Below are 15,580 nucleotides of genomic sequence, written 5' to 3'. Positions count from 1 at the left end.
AAACTATCAACTTCTGCCTTAAATATACCCATGGATTTGGCCTTCACCGCAGTCTGTGGGAGAGCATTCCACAGATTCACTGCTCTCTGACTTTAAAAAAATCCCCCTTAATTCTGTTCTAAAAGGTCGCCCCTCACTTTTGAGGCTGTGTCCTCTAATTCTGGATACCCCCAGCATAGGAAACATCCATCGTATCTAGTCCTTTCAACATCATTTCACTGAGTTCCCCATGCATTCTTGAGGCCATTCATCGAGAATGACAGCCCACCCAGGGACTGCTAGGACGAGTTTATCAACAGAAGGTATTGGTGGCCCAGAATGACAAGAGGTTCAACAGTACATGCAGGTGTGCGCCAGGAGCAAAAGCCCAGTACCAGACCTCAAGGGCTCCTCCACACCCTACCTGTTCCGAAAAGGCCATGGGCACACATCTCCGTGGACTTTGGACTTTGTCACGGGTCTTTTACCACCCGAGGGAAAGGCTGTCATCATGGTAATTGTTGATCAATAGCCTACAAGTTCATTGCCTTGGAGAAGCTACCGTCTGCGACAGAGACAGCCAAAATTGTCCTGGATCAGGTCTTCAGGATCCATGGATTCCCGGTGGACATTGTCTCGGATCATGGTCCATAGTTTGTATCACATTTCTGGAGAGCGTTCTGTAAGCTGATAGCAATTGCAAGCCTTTTCTCTGGGTTTCACCTGCAGTCTAATAGCCAGACAGAGTGGACCAACCGAATATCCTAAGATGCCTGGCGGCAGAAAGGCCTGATGAGTGGTGCGACCATCTGATGGGAGCAGAGGCCACCCACAACATCTAGCAGCATTCTGCACTCAGGATGCTGCTGTTCAAGTGCCAGTTTGGTTGTGTTCCACCCCTTTCTGGAACAGGAGACCAAGGTTAGGGTCCCTGTGGTCAAAGATCTCATCCACCGCTGCAAGCAAAATTGGACCGGGGCAAGAGATTTTGCTGGTCTCTACCCAGAATACGGAAACCAAGGCAAACCGAAGGATAAGGCAAGGACCCACTTTGCAGCCCTGGCTGTCCACACTCGATTTGGTGGAGTCTAGAGAATTGGCACCCAAGTTATTGGACCCTTCAAAAGCCAGAGGAAAGTAAAACCAGAGGCTTGCACTTTGAAGCTCCCCAAGACCCTCGTTCAATTGCACCTTCCACATCACCAGATTAAAACCTGTCTGCACCAGCCACTTAGCCCCACTATCTATCACCCAGATTTATCGATGGAGGCCAGGGCTTCATGGTGAGGCGATTTTTGGAGCCCCGTACTGTTTGGCAACACCTCGTGGACTGGGAAGGATTCTGACGCGAGGGACAGTGCTGGGGGCCTGAAAAGGACATCTTGGATCTGCCTCTGACCCACGGCCATCGTCACCATCTCTCCAAGCAGCCAGGACCATAAGGAGTTGGCCGTAAGGGGAGGGGGTCCTGTTACAAGACACTCCCAACCGTGCCAGCTTCAGGGATTTAGACGCTCCAACTCATCGAAGTACGGATAGCTGGCGCACTCTGGCTATTGGCAGTCAGGTTTTGGGCGCCAAGAACTGAGTATTTAAAGAGCACCTGAACCAAAGTTCGTCTGGCATTTTGTTTTTGCCCGTTACTTGGTCCAGCTTTATACCGTGTCTTGATTCCAGCCCCAGATACTCCAGCACTTGTGTCCAAACCTTCCTCATAAAGGGATCTCTTCACATTCACCATCTTCTGGCTAAAGAAATTCGTCCTCTTCTTTGTTCTGCAGGGACGTTCTTGTACTCTGAGGCCGTGCCCTCCGGTCCTAGACTCCCGCACTATAGGAAACAGCCTGTAATGTCTGCTCTACCTTTCAATATTCGATAGATTTCACTGAGTTTCCAACCCCCTCCCAACCCCACCCACTCTACAATATTCCTGTGGACCTTCCCATTCACTGTGAAGAAACCTCATTCTGAAAGGTGAGCCTTTACCCTGAACTCTTTGAGGCTGTTCTGGTGCTTTGTTTTCAAGTGCTTCCTCTGGTGAACTTGAGCGGTGAATTTTGTCACCTGCATTGTGCTTTCCGACTTCTCACCCAGTACAAAGGGCGTAGCCGTGTGGTGGGGATGTTACTGGGGTAATGGGTAGCTTCCTTCCCTTAACTTTCCACTCCTGATAAAGGGTCTCGGCCTGAAATGTTGACTGTTCATTCCCCTCCAGAGATGCTGCCTGACCTGCTGAGTTCCTCCAGCACTTTGTGTGATCTTAATGGCATAATAACCGGGATGTTGTCCGATGTTTCTGGAGACCCAAGCTCAAACCTCACTGAGGCAGCTGGTGGACTTGCACTCTCGTAACCTGTAGCTAAAATGAAGCCAGTTTCAGTGAGCATGACCACAGAAACAGGGACTGTTGGTCCAGAGAGAGAATCGGGGTCTATGTGTGATTCCTGCCCACCCATATCTATCTCAGTGACTACTCGAGGAGGAATTGGGGCGGACAATAAATCCTGCCATTGAGTGACTTCAACAACCTGAGAAGGAACAAACTAAAAAACTCCTGCCCAATGCAGAGTACCTCCACACTCTCTGGGACCCCCTCAGCAGTTGTGCATTCCATAAGATCTTAAGACAAAGGAATAGAACTAAGCAATTTGGTCCATTTAATCTGCTTGTCCATTCTATCATGGGATTTATTTTTCCTCTCGACCCCATTCTCCTGCCTTTACCTGGTAACCTTTGATGCCCTTGAACCTATGTCAAGAACCCATCAGCCTCCACTTACCCTGTCATTGGTCTCCACAGCCATCGGTGGCAATGAAATCCATAGATTTTCCACCCTCAGGCTAAAGAAATTCCTCCTCAGTTCTGTTCTAAATGAACGCCCTTGTACTCCAAGGCTGTGCCATGTGGTCCTAGACTTCTCCACTATTGGAAACATCCTCTCAATGTTCGGTCTATCTGGTCCTTTCAATATTTGATGTTTCAATGAAATCCCCTCCCCACCTCACTCCTCTAAACGTCAGTGAGTACAGGCCCAAAGCCATCAAATGTTCCTTGTATGTTAACCCTTTCACACCCAGGATCGCACTTGTGAACCTCCTCTGGACCATCTCCAATGCCAGCACATCTTTTCATAGATGAGGGGCCCAGAACCGTTCACAATTCTCCAAGTGAGCCGCCCTGATCAACAGCCTGCTACAATGATGGAGCACCACGAGGGGTATAGTGGGAGCATCAGATGCAAACAGGTTCATTTCTCTAACAGAATATGCTCAAGGGCCTTTCCTTGACCTTTGCTTCCTTACCCGTATCTTCTTGATGCAGTCCTCGACATTATGTGCTGTGATGCAGGACAGCTTGGTGAGGGAGTTCCTTGCTCTGGGAGTCAGCACTGTCTGGAGAGCCTTGGAGAGTTCGGCACACTTCCTCTGTTCCATGTCTGATATATTACACCATCTGAACTTCTTTGCTGCAATTTCAGAAAGGGGATTGTAACTAGGGAACTCTGCTCAAAATGCACAACATCCTATCTGTCTCATTCTCCACTCATTTCTCCATCCCCCACACCCCAGCCCTTTCTCCTATCACCCACTTGCACCGAGGGGCATTTTTAAGCTGCCAGCTACCTACCTGGACGTCTTTGGGATGTGAGAGGAAACTGAAGCATCCAGGAGGAAGCTATGTAGTCACAAAGAACTTTCAAACTCCACAGAAACGGGGTGTCCAAGGTCAGGAGCCTGGAGTTGTAATGGTGCAGCTCTACCAGCTGAATTTCGGTGCTGCCACAATTCAGTGCTATCTCTGAAAGTCCACCACCAGACACATTCTCCTCACCTTTTCTGAAGAAACTGTTCCTTCTGCTACTTGCAGTCTACATCCCCGCCCCGCATCGCCGCTGACCATTCCCCTGCAACCACAGTTTCTCTGAGTACATTGGAACTGGAGAGTGACAAGAACTAGGTCACAGCTGGTTCAAGGGCTGAACGCCCCCTTTCCACATGGTGACCAATGCAAATCAAAAGCATTAACATTGAATTTGCATAATTACTTTGGAGAATGCTGGAAGTACTCAGCAGGTCAGGCAGCATCTGTGGAGAGGGGAACTGAATTAATGTTGCATGTTGATGGCCTTGCATCGGAAATGGGAAAAATGAGAAATCGCAGAAGTTTTAAGTTGCAGAGAAAAGACGATGTGGGGAGAAGAGAAGTGATGGAATGGGGACCTGGAAAGATACAGCTGGAGATGGAGTTAGAGGACACAGAAAATGGAAGCCTCAATTAAACAGCATCAGCCATGTTGGATTTGGGTCTAAATTCTTATTTTTCTTGTAGCTTAATTTTTTTATGTTTATAATCTGTTCGTCTATAAACATTCCTTGGAATTTTAGTAATCTGTAGTACAGCTGGTTCTGTTTTTTTTTGTAGCATCTTTGCCTTCAGCCTGCGTCACACCTTAAATCGAACTGTCTCAAAGGAGGTTCTTGTCAAAGAATTTCCTTATCTGTCTAATTTAAACGCGTTTTCAGTATAAGATGACCATGACTACTTTGTCTTTTTCTTGTGGTTCTTACTGAGTGCATTGGTTACTGTCATTCTGTTATGTCGGAGGCCTGAATTGGTCAGCATAGACTATGGATGTTGCATCCCAGCCACCTGATACACGTCAGGGCAGTGCGATATAGGGAGCAAGTGCAATACGGGAGCAAGCTGTTGCCCCTGCAGCAGGCTCCTACTCTCCATGCAGTTGATGAATCCAAAGGAACAGCAGAGACTGATACATTTTGCCACCAGTGGCGTCACAAGTGTGGCCAGTCAACATTGAATTTAATGTGGGACTGCCTTGGGGACTCCAGCTCCAGGTTTTTCCTTGGGATTTACTCCCAAGGTCTTTCCCATTTGTGGGTAGATCCACAAGACAGCAGAGGTTTGAGATCAGTGTTTTCCTTTGTATGAACACCTAATAAACAGCTGTAACCACAAGATTTGCATCTCTGTCTAGACTTCCAAACGATCTTCTGGACAATACCATCTCCAGATCCAACAGTCATTTCTATGCATGAATAACTTATCTTTTTTAAATTCTGTCAGAACACTGGTTCATATTGAACATAGAAACTGGGGCACTCTATTACCCCTCTTCATTGCGTTACTAAGACTGCACTTGGAGTATTGTGGACAGCTTTGATTATCCTGTTTAGGAAAGACATCACTAAACTGTGGAGAAGATTTACAAAGATGCTGCCAAGACTCGAAGGGCTGAGATAGGGAGAAGCTGGGTAGGTTTGGACTTTATTTATTGGAATGTAAGAGACAGAGGGAAGACTTTACTAGAAGTGTATATAATCATGAGATGCATTAGTAAGGTCTTTTTCCCAGGGAAAGGGAAGCAAAATCTGGAGGAGATGGGTTTAAGGTGAGAAGGGAAAGGATTTAAAAAGGACCTGAAGGGCAATTTTTTTCCACACACAGATTACTGGGTAAATGGAACAAGGTACCTGGGAAAGTGGTTGAGACAAGTACAATGAGAACATTTAAAAGACATTTAAAACCAAAAAGTTGACTGTTTATTCCCCTTCATGGCTGCTGCCTGGCTTGCTGAATTCCTCCGGCATTTTGAATGTGTTGCATGCATCTGGTGCATTGGGCATGGAGCTTTTCTCTGTGGATATTGATATGTTAAAGGCAACTGATGGAAGACCTTGTTTGATCCAAGTTCCCAGTGCGTGCACATGGTCACCTAATGTGCAAATACAACAGATTCTGCAGATATTGGAACGCCAGAGTAACACACACAAAATGCTTGAGGAATCCAGCAGCAACTATGGAAAGGAATAAACAGTCGATATTTTGTGCAGAGACGCCCAGTCTTGATGAAGAGCCTGAGCCTGAAATGTCCATTCTTTATTCCTTTTTGTAGATGCTGCCTGACCTACTGAGTTCCCTCGGCATTTTGAGTTGACCCAGCCCTTTTGAGGCATCACTCTTTGAAGTTGCCTTGGATACTGTGGAGGCTAGTGCCCATGATAGAGCTGACTAATTTTACAACTCTCTGCTGCTTACTTCAATCTAGTGAAGTGCCCCCCCCCCCACCGCCACACCAGACAGAGATGCAATCTGTTAGAATGCTCTCCATGGTACATCTGTAGAAATTTGCCAGTGTTTTTGATGACGTACCAAATCTTCTCAAATTCCTAATGAAATATAGCTGCCGTTGTGCCTTTTTTCTAGCTGCATGGATATGTTGGGAAGTCTTCTCCTCCTCCCAGTGAATACAGAGCATACCTGTTTAACCTCGCCTCATATGACAGCTCTGGAACTGTTCAATGATGTCCAATCCCACCCGCCCCACCAGAAGCTGTGTCGGTGGCTGGAGGACTTGACTGATTTCAATACCTCCTCTCTACCTCCCAATAACACTCCTGACCACAGCACACACAGTTATTTCAGAGTCATCGTGTATCGGGGAGGAACTGGTGCACTGGGAAACTGTCAGAAAAGCCAGAGCCCACGCCTTCTCTGTGTTCCTCATGGCAGATGCTGCCTGGTTGTGCGAGGCAGCACCGTAGTGAACGGTTAGCACAATCACTTTTCAATGCTACCAATCACCCAGTGGGGTTTGATTCCTTCTGATGTCTGTTAGGAGTTTGTACATTCTCCCCGAGTGCTCCAGTTTCCCCCCTACATTCCAAAGATGTACAGGCTAGGGTTGGTAAATTGTGGCATGCCATATTGACACCAGAAGTGAAGCAACACCTCATCCAATTAACCACTCAGACCTTCTTTAAATTTCTCCCCTCTCACCTTAAACCTGGGTCGTCCAGTTCTAAACTTCCCCGTGCTGGGGGAAAAGGCCCTGGCTATCTTTTTATCTATGCATCCAAACCAGTTTTGGTGACATTTGGGAAAAGATGCTGTGTTTTGATCCAAATGTTGATTTGAATTGACACAAAATAACACCGTTCTCTGTATAACTGTATAACTAATCTGAATGTTTCCAGCAGTTTCTTGTTGTTTTCTTTTACTTTGCGATACTCAATATGCCATATAAAATCCTTTTTATTCTACTTTATAGCCAGTGTGTCTTTGAGGCTTAGTTTCCTGTCAATATATTTTGTCACAATTAAACATTGAAATGAAAGCTCCTTATTCCACAAACACGTACCACACTTCAGCTGCATTGTTTAGGTCCTTCAACGTCAGAGGGAACCCACCCAGAAACACGTTCTGTATGTGTTGACATGATTCCTTTACACATCACAGCTTGTACCTCCACACACAAAATACCGGAGGAACTCCGCAGATCAGGCAGCAATTATGCAGGGGAATAGTTGTCTCTCATGTATAGGCAAGGGGCCACAGAGAATCAACGATAAGCTGATGGGGATGTGTGGGATGGAATTGGGTGCAGGGGTAAGGGGATTTAGAAGGGCAACTGGACTGATGGGCTGAGAAATAGCACAGCTCCAATGGGCCAAATGGTCTCCTGGGTTCCAATAAATGAGGGCATCAGTTCTGGTGTAACTGAAGTCCCCACTCTTGGGGAGTTTTCAAATTGCTGATCTGTGTTGATCATGTTACTCACCAGCATCTTTCCCGTCCTTGTCAGGCGTATATCTCTCAAAGGGAATATTCCTTCACAAATGGCAGTGCTCAGATCATTTCCTCATCACAGATACTACCCTGTACTTCTGCCATCTTCTGCTCTGCCCAGCCCAGCTGGTAGAATAAACTTCACCCCTTTCCAGTCCCAGCCCAGCCTGGTAGAATAAACTTCATCCCCTTCTAGTCCCAGCCCAACCCAACCTGCCCAAATAAACTTCGTACCCTTTCAGTCCCAGCCCAACCTGGCAGAATAAACTTCATCCCCTTCCAGTCCCTTGCACACTAACTCAGTCGAGCCCACAATTTCTATCATGTAAAGTCAAAGTTGAGTTTGTTGTCATTCGCACAACCACACATGTGCATGATGGAAAGAAAATCTTTCTATCTCCTGCTAGCTGGTACTTCTCCCCCTCCCACCACCATCTTATTCTGGTTTCTGCTCCCTTCTTTTCCAGTCCTAATGAAGTGTCTCAGTCCAAAATATTGACTGTCTATTTCCCTCCATAGATGCTGCCTTACCAACTGAGTTCCTCCTGTATTTTAAAGGATATCTAACTAAAAACCCTTCATTTCGAGATACTGCACAGTAACAGGCAGCTCCAGCCAATCGAGCCCGCAGCACCCAATTATGCCCATGTGATTAGTTAACCTACTAACTCATATGTTTTGGAACATGGAAGGAAACCCCCGTGGCCGTGGGGAGAATGTGCATTCTTCTTGCAGTCAGCAGAATTGAACACAGGTTTCTGACGCTGTCATATCGATGTAGTCATAAAGAAGGACAGACAGCGGTTATACTTCGTTAGGAGTTTGAAGGTATTTGGCATGTCAACAATTGCACTCAAAAACTTCTATCGTTGTACCGTGGAGAGCATTTTGAGAGGCTGCATCACTGTCTGGTATGGAGGGGCTACTGCACAGGACCGAAAGAAGCTGCAGAGAGTTGTAAATTTAGTGGGCTCCGTCTAGCCTACAAAGTACCCAAGACATCTTCAGGTAGCCGTGTCTCAGAGAGGCAGCGTCCATTATTAAGGACCTCCAGCACCCAGGGCATGCCCTTTTCTCACTGTTACCATCAGGTAGGAGATACAGAAGCCTGAAGGCACACACTCAGTGATTCAGGGACAGCTTCTTCCCCTCTGCCATCTGATTCCTAAATGGGACATTGAACCTGTGAACACTGCCTCATTTTTTTTGAATATATATTATTTCTGTTTTTTTGCATGATTTTTAATCTATTCAATATACATACACTGTATTTGATTTATTTATTATTATTTTATTTTGTTTTTTTTCTTCTATATTATGTATTGCATTGAACTGCTGCTGCTAGTTAACAAATCTCACGGCACATGCCAGTGATATTAAACCTGATTCTGATTCATAGCATGAGGTTAACCGCTGTGCCACAACCCCCTCCCCTATGCGCGCTGCAAAGAAAAACTTACTTGCAGCCACATCACAAGCACAGAGCATCTCACAAGCAGCATTCACCAGAAACGCATCAATTAAACTCAAATCATAAACAGGTTTTATAAGAAAACGAATTTAGAGCAAAAATGAACAAAGTGTATTTTAGAGCAAAGTGATGACTGTTCATTGTAGAGGGAATTGTGAAGACATCCAGCACACGGCAACATTTTTGAATAACTCTGGAAGAATCTGATCGGGTCCAATTAACAGAACAGTTTATAAAATTATGAAGCGTATTGAAAGGATAGATAGTCAGGTCTTCCTCGCAGTGTAAAACTGGAGGGCATAAGTTTAAGTTGAGACGGGAGAAGTTTAAATATCTGAGGGGCATTTTTCCCCCCAAGAGCAGGTGGCGTGTATTGAGGGTGTCATGGTAGCGTAGTGGTTGGCATGGTACTATTACAGCACCTGTGACACAAGTTCGATTCCCGCTACTGTCTGTAAGGTGCTTGTACGTTCTCCTTGTGGCTGCATGGGTTTCCTGTGGATATTCCGGTTTCCGCCCATAGTCCAAAGGCATGGGGTTAGTGGGTTAATTGGTCACATGGGTGTAATTGGGTGGCGCGGACTCATTGGGCTAGGAGGGCCTGTAACTACGCTTTATCTCCAAATAAATAATAAATATTTCAAATCAGAATCAGGTTTATACGGAGGTACAAATACAGTGTTTAGACAGCATTTGGACAGGTACAGTTCTTGACAGAAAAGGAGCAGAGCGATACAGGCCAAATGCAGACAAATGGGTTACCATAGATACTGTATGATAGCATGGAGAAGATGGGCCAAAGGGCCTGCATCTGTCCTGTACAATGCTACTGCAGAGTATGTGCTGATTTTTACTAATGCTAACAGCATTATCTCCTACTTCCTCATCCAAACCCCCATTCCACATTTGCACAGAAGACAAACTGATTTTTGTTTGAAGCAAAGTGAAGACATCAGCGCTTGGTTTTGTTTTCAATCTATCATCTGAATCTGGTCATCGGTTATTGCCCATTCCGAGTTACCCTTGCAAAACGGGGTAGTTAGCCACTTCCATGAACTGCTGGAGTCCCTAAGGTGAAGGAGTTCTCAAGGTGCTGTTAGGTCAGGGAATTCCAGACCCAGTAGTGGTGAAGGACCAGCAATGTGAGTGGGAGGGGGCCAGGGGCTACTAGTGCAGGGTGTTCCCTAGTGCCTTGTGCTTGCCTGGTGGGGGTACAAGGCACTGGGGGAGCACACCCACACAAAGGTACACTCACACACTCAGTGCAAATATAACTAATCAAGGATCAACTCTATTCACCATATATATATTTACAGGCATTAGGAATATGCTGTGGTGTGTTGGTGCAACATGCAACAAAAGCAACATTCAACGATTATAAAGAATAAAGAATTATACAAAAATAAAGTGTGGATATGGACAGAAATATGCATAAATACATAAATATCACCTGCGATATCACTCTGGAGGAACATTGTTTCATTTCTTAATGCACGTATGCATTTCTAAATGACAATAAAAGAGGACTGAGTGTTCTCATAATCTAAAAATACCAGCATGTATTTGCAATATAAACAATATTATGAAAAGTGGTTTTAAGTGTTTACAGAGCAGTGCTGTGATGAGGGTAATAGATGGGCAGGGTAAATAGAACGATTGATCAGATTAGCAGCTTTGGGGAGGAAAGTTTCTGTTTTAATAACCCTTTAGCACTTTCGAGAAGGGAGCTTTTGGAAAAGGCATTTTTCAGGGTGGGTAGCGTCCACAATGGTTTTACTGCCCATTTGTCTGCCCTGAACATAGATGAGTCCTGTAGTGATGGAAGACTGCAGGATTTGTATTATCTGGACCTATTTGTGAGACCTAACTTACCACAGCAATGATCAACATTTTCTTAGTAAACGGTTTACTTTTGGGAAAAGGGAAAGCTGACCAGGAGCAATGGTGAGGTGGGCCTGAGATCAACCACAAAGGCTCTTACCTAGAGCTATTGTTGGCATAATTGGTCAAACAGTTCAGCTCCACAACAATGTTGTTCAGTGATGAGGAACAGGTCACTGTTCTACCACAGGAGACAGCACACAGAAACTATCCAGACTGGGACAGATACCCCCAGCCACTCCTGATCTGTTCTGTTCTACAGGAGAATCACACAGAAACTATCCAGACTGGGACAGACAACCCCAGCCACTCCTGATCTGTTCTGTTCTACAGGAGAACCACACAGAAACTGTCTAGATGGGACAGACACCCCCAGCTACATCTGGTCTGTGGAAGCTGTCACATTAATCTTCATTTTCCCTGCATCATTCTAACAGACAGCCCTTCAGGTCAATGTAAGAAACAAATAGTGCATTTATATTCTGCATAACACAACATCCAAATGTCTCCACCTAGTTATAAATATTTAGAAACATAGTCACTGTTATAATTTCCATTATAAAGGTAAACAATGAAGTGTAATTTTTAGAGAGGGTGCAGAGGTTTATTACGATGCTGCTGGGATTGGAGAGCATGCCTTGCAAGGAAAGGCTGGGCAAGCGAGGAATTTTCTGCTTGGAGCGAAGGAAGATGAGTGGCAAATTGACAGAGGTGTACAAGATGATAAGAGGCACAGTTCGAGTTCACAGCCGGAGACCTTTATCCCAGGGCAGAAACGACCAATATGAGAGGGCATCATTTTAAGGTATTTGGAGGAAAGTATAGGGAGGATGTCAAAGGTAAGTTTTTTTTACACAGTGGGTGGGTGTGTGGAATGCCCTGCTAAGTGTGATGGTAGAGGCAGATACATTAGGGGCATTTAAGAAACTTTAGATCGGCACATGGGTGATAGAAAAATAGAGGGTGATGTTGGAGGGAAGGGTTAGATTGACCTTAGAGCTGGTTAAAATACAGGCATAACACCATGGGTCACAGGTTCTGTGGTGTGTTGCAGTGTTCTCTGGTGATGAATAGGCTGAAATACCTGTTGGAGTCAGAGAGATAGTTAAACAACACAGAAACGACTAAACTGACAATAAATTACACATGGCCAGCTCTGGCGAGAGGAGAACTTCACTCTTACCCAAAGCTATTGCAATGAAGAAGACGAGAACAATTCCTCCCTTCATGGTGGGGCTATCAATGTTTGTCTCCACTTCACTCTGAGCTCCAGTAAAGGATCTCAAGCAGAGATCAGTGAGAGAGTGACAGTGTACTGATAACGTCACAGTGAATGCCTGGCAGCCGCTGGCTCCAACAGTGGAAGGCTGTGCTCCATCCATTGCTGGGAAATGACACTTGGAAGCTGCTGGTGTTTGAAATTAACAGTCTTCATGTGGAAGCAATTATCTGCCTTCTTGTATTATAATCAGATGTTTCTCAGAAGTTAACAGAATGGAATCTGGCAGCTTTGTATCCACTTGTCAAAGCTTCACAAGTGCTCTGGTCTGCAGCCTTTAACTGTCTCCGGCCCATGGATCCCATTATAGAGCACCTGGAGGAAAACACACGCAGCCACAGGGAGACTTTACAAACTCCTTACAGAGAGCGGCGGAATTGAACCCGGGTCACTGGTGCTGTAACGGCATCACACTACCACTTGCCCCAACACTTAAGAGAAGTTTGGATGGGCACATGGATGAGGGAGATATGGGGAAGCAGTCAGGGTGCAGATGGATGGACCAGGCATAGACTAGATGGGCCAAAGGGCCTGTTTCTATGTTGTAGTGCTCTATGACTCTATAACACAATCCAGTGCTTGGAAAATGAAATAAATATGCCTCCAGGAACTTCTCAACCAATCATAAGTCATTCAGACAATACTCCCTGACATAAATTTCGTCATATATCAGCCAGCGAGACACTACCATACACTGACTTCATCAATTTGTTTCTGTCTCCACAGACCTGAAGAGTATTTCCAGCGTCTTCTGTATTTATTCCAGATTGACAGCATCTGCAGGCTTTCATTTTGTTTTTCAAATACATTGTGGTGTCTGACTGAAATGACACTTTCCCCAAACAATTATAATAAAATAATTCTTCTCCACTTTAGTCTCCTCTCTTGTAAAGATGGAATGGAAATCCCAGCAAGTTCCACCAAAGGTCTCAATTTCAGCTGAAATCTTTATAAGGTATCTCTTATTACCTCCTACAAAGTAAAATTAGGCAATATAGGGGACAACAGGGCTTCATTTCCAGATGAGCTCAATCTTCTGCTCACTTCAACCATCAAAACATGGAGGAACCTTCACAAACTCCCTCAGTCCCCAATGACCCTGTGATTTCAGTCTCTGACGCCGGCATGAGGACATCCTTCAAAAGGGTGAACACACGGAAAGCATCTGGCCCAGATGGGGTATGTGGCCAAGTACTAAAGACCTGTGCTTATCAACTGACCGGAGAGCTTACGGAGATCTTTAACCCCTCACTACATCAAGCAGGCTTCAGTTATACCGGTGCTTAAGAACAACGTGGTGACCTACCTCAATGACATCTCACTGGCTCTTCACTCAACCCTGGAACACCTGGACAGCAAGGATGCAAACATCAGGATGCTCTTTATCAACTACAGTCTGGCATTCAATACTATCATCCCCTCAAAACTAATCAATAAGCTTCAAGGCCTTGGTCTCAAAACCTCCTTATACAATTAGATCCTCGATTTTCTCACTTGCAGACCTCAGTCAGTTCAGATTGGCAAAAACATCTCCTCCGCAATCTCCATCAGCACAGGAGCATCACAAGGGTCATTAATGTACACAAAGAAAGCAATGGTCAGAGATCCGATTAGAGAATGCCACAAGCTAACGTCTCCAGTCAAGAAAACAACAGTTTACCACAATTGGCTATTTTCCATCTTTCAGCCAGTATTTTACCCAAGCCAACACTGATATCTGCACCCTAAGACTTGATTTTGTGAATCATTTTGTTAATGGGATTCTGTCAAATGCTCTCTTAAAATCCATTCACACACATACAGTAAGTGTTCCTTTTATTTCAAACAGAGATTCATCCAATTAAATCAAACATGATCTGCCTCTTACAAGTGCTGCCCTCTCCCTAGATCTTCTTAAGATTGCCACTTTGACAGTGATCAGCTCAGTAATTTCCGTTAGCCCGTTAGTTTCTTCTGAAATTACAGTCACAGTTGTTAATGCAGGTCATATTCTAATTCAGAAGATCGGACAGTACGGGCCCATGATTTCCTGAACTGAATTCCTACAAAACTAACACTGTAAGTGGTCAAACTATTTTAAAATGTGCAGAGATCATATCCCTGATCACTATACAATGTTGAAGTTTGGCTGTAACATCCTCCACAGTCAAGTGGAAGCCAACTCACTAAACAGAAATGCAAAGAGTGGTCCAGATGGGTTGGCCAGTGACTTTATTTTGAGTAATATAACAAAAACTAAACATTCTTCAAAGAAGGAGAGAAGCACCAAGGCGGAGGAACAAATCTCTTCCAAGTTCAGATTGGTATATTGCTTTATTTGTACACTGGAATTCTGTGTGAAGCTAAATGCCCCACTCTGCTCATTAGTTTAAAGTTAAAATGTGAAGAAGAGGAGAAGGAAGGAGAAGGGGTATACTTGTACTGATCAGAGGACAGTGGGAAGCACAATCACAAGGAAATCTGCAGAAGCTGGAAATCCAAAGCAACACACACACACACACACACACACACACACACACAATGCTGGAGGAACTCAGCAGGCCAGGCAGCTGTCAATAGTCGATGTTCAAGGCTGAGACCCTTCATCAGAACAGGGGAAGCTTTTGACACTGCAGGACCTGTAGGAAATAAATTCGATTGCAATTTACAAAAGCAAATTAGGGATATACTTGCAAATGTCAAAGCTTTTGAAGAAAGGACTGAGCTAGGAACTTGGATAAAAGACAGAGAATGCAGGGAAGTTGGATAGATGTCCTTTCCTTAGGGAACTGTGAGGTTGCCTGGTAACCTTTTTGTTTTAACTAAAACAACAGGAATTCTGCAGATGCTGGAAATTCAAGCAACATACATCAAAGTTCCTGGTGAACGCAGCAGGCCAAGCAGCATCTGTAGGAAGAGGTGCAGTCAACGTTTCAGGCCGAGACCCTTCGTCAGGACTAACTGAAGGAAGAGTGAGTAAGGGATTTGAAAGTTGGAGGGGGAGGGGGAGATCCAAAATGATAGGAGAAGACAGGAGGGGGAGGGATAGAGCCGAGAGCTGGACAGGTGATAGGCAAAAGGGGATACGAGAGGATCATGGGACAGGAGGTCCGGGAAGAAAGACAAGGGGGGGGTGACCCAGAGGATGGGCAAGAGGTATATTCAGAGGGACAGAGGGAGAAAAAGGAGCGTGAGAGAAAGAATGTGTGTATAAAAATGAGTAACAGATGGGGTACGAGGGGGAGGTGGGGCCTTAGCGGAAGTTAGAGAAGTCGATGTTCATGCCATCAGGTTGGAGGCTGCCCTTACACTTCCTCCCTTACCACCATTCAGGGCCCCAAACAGTCCTTCCAGGTGAGGCATCACTTCACCTGTGAGTCGACTGGGGTGATATACTGCGTCCG

At 45.1% G+C, this 15,580-nt stretch overlaps 1 protein-coding gene across 1 annotated transcript in view; it reads right to left on the bottom strand.

The window, feature by feature from the left end:
• The window catches only part of sxph (saxiphilin), a 107,569-nt gene extending 95,386 nt beyond the window's left edge, over positions 1–12,183 (bottom strand). Inside the window, exons 1-2 of the mRNA XM_063069274.1 lie at positions 12,102–12,183; positions 3,282–3,445 (exon numbers count right to left, since the gene is read on the bottom strand). Coding sequence (XP_062925344.1) covers positions 3,282–3,445; positions 12,102–12,147 — 210 coding nt within the window. The 5' untranslated portion in view covers positions 12,148–12,183. The remainder of the gene's footprint in view (positions 1–3,281; positions 3,446–12,101) is intronic.
• Positions 12,184–15,580: the final 3,397 nt, after the last annotated feature.

The sequence above is a fragment of the Mobula hypostoma genome, chromosome 2 (genome assembly GCF_963921235.1).
Source record: "Mobula hypostoma chromosome 2, sMobHyp1.1, whole genome shotgun sequence".
Lineage (NCBI taxonomy): Eukaryota > Metazoa > Chordata > Chondrichthyes > Myliobatiformes > Myliobatidae > Mobula > Mobula hypostoma.
Note: the sequence above shows the minus strand (reverse complement) of the source record. Positions and strands in the feature narration are given on the sequence as shown.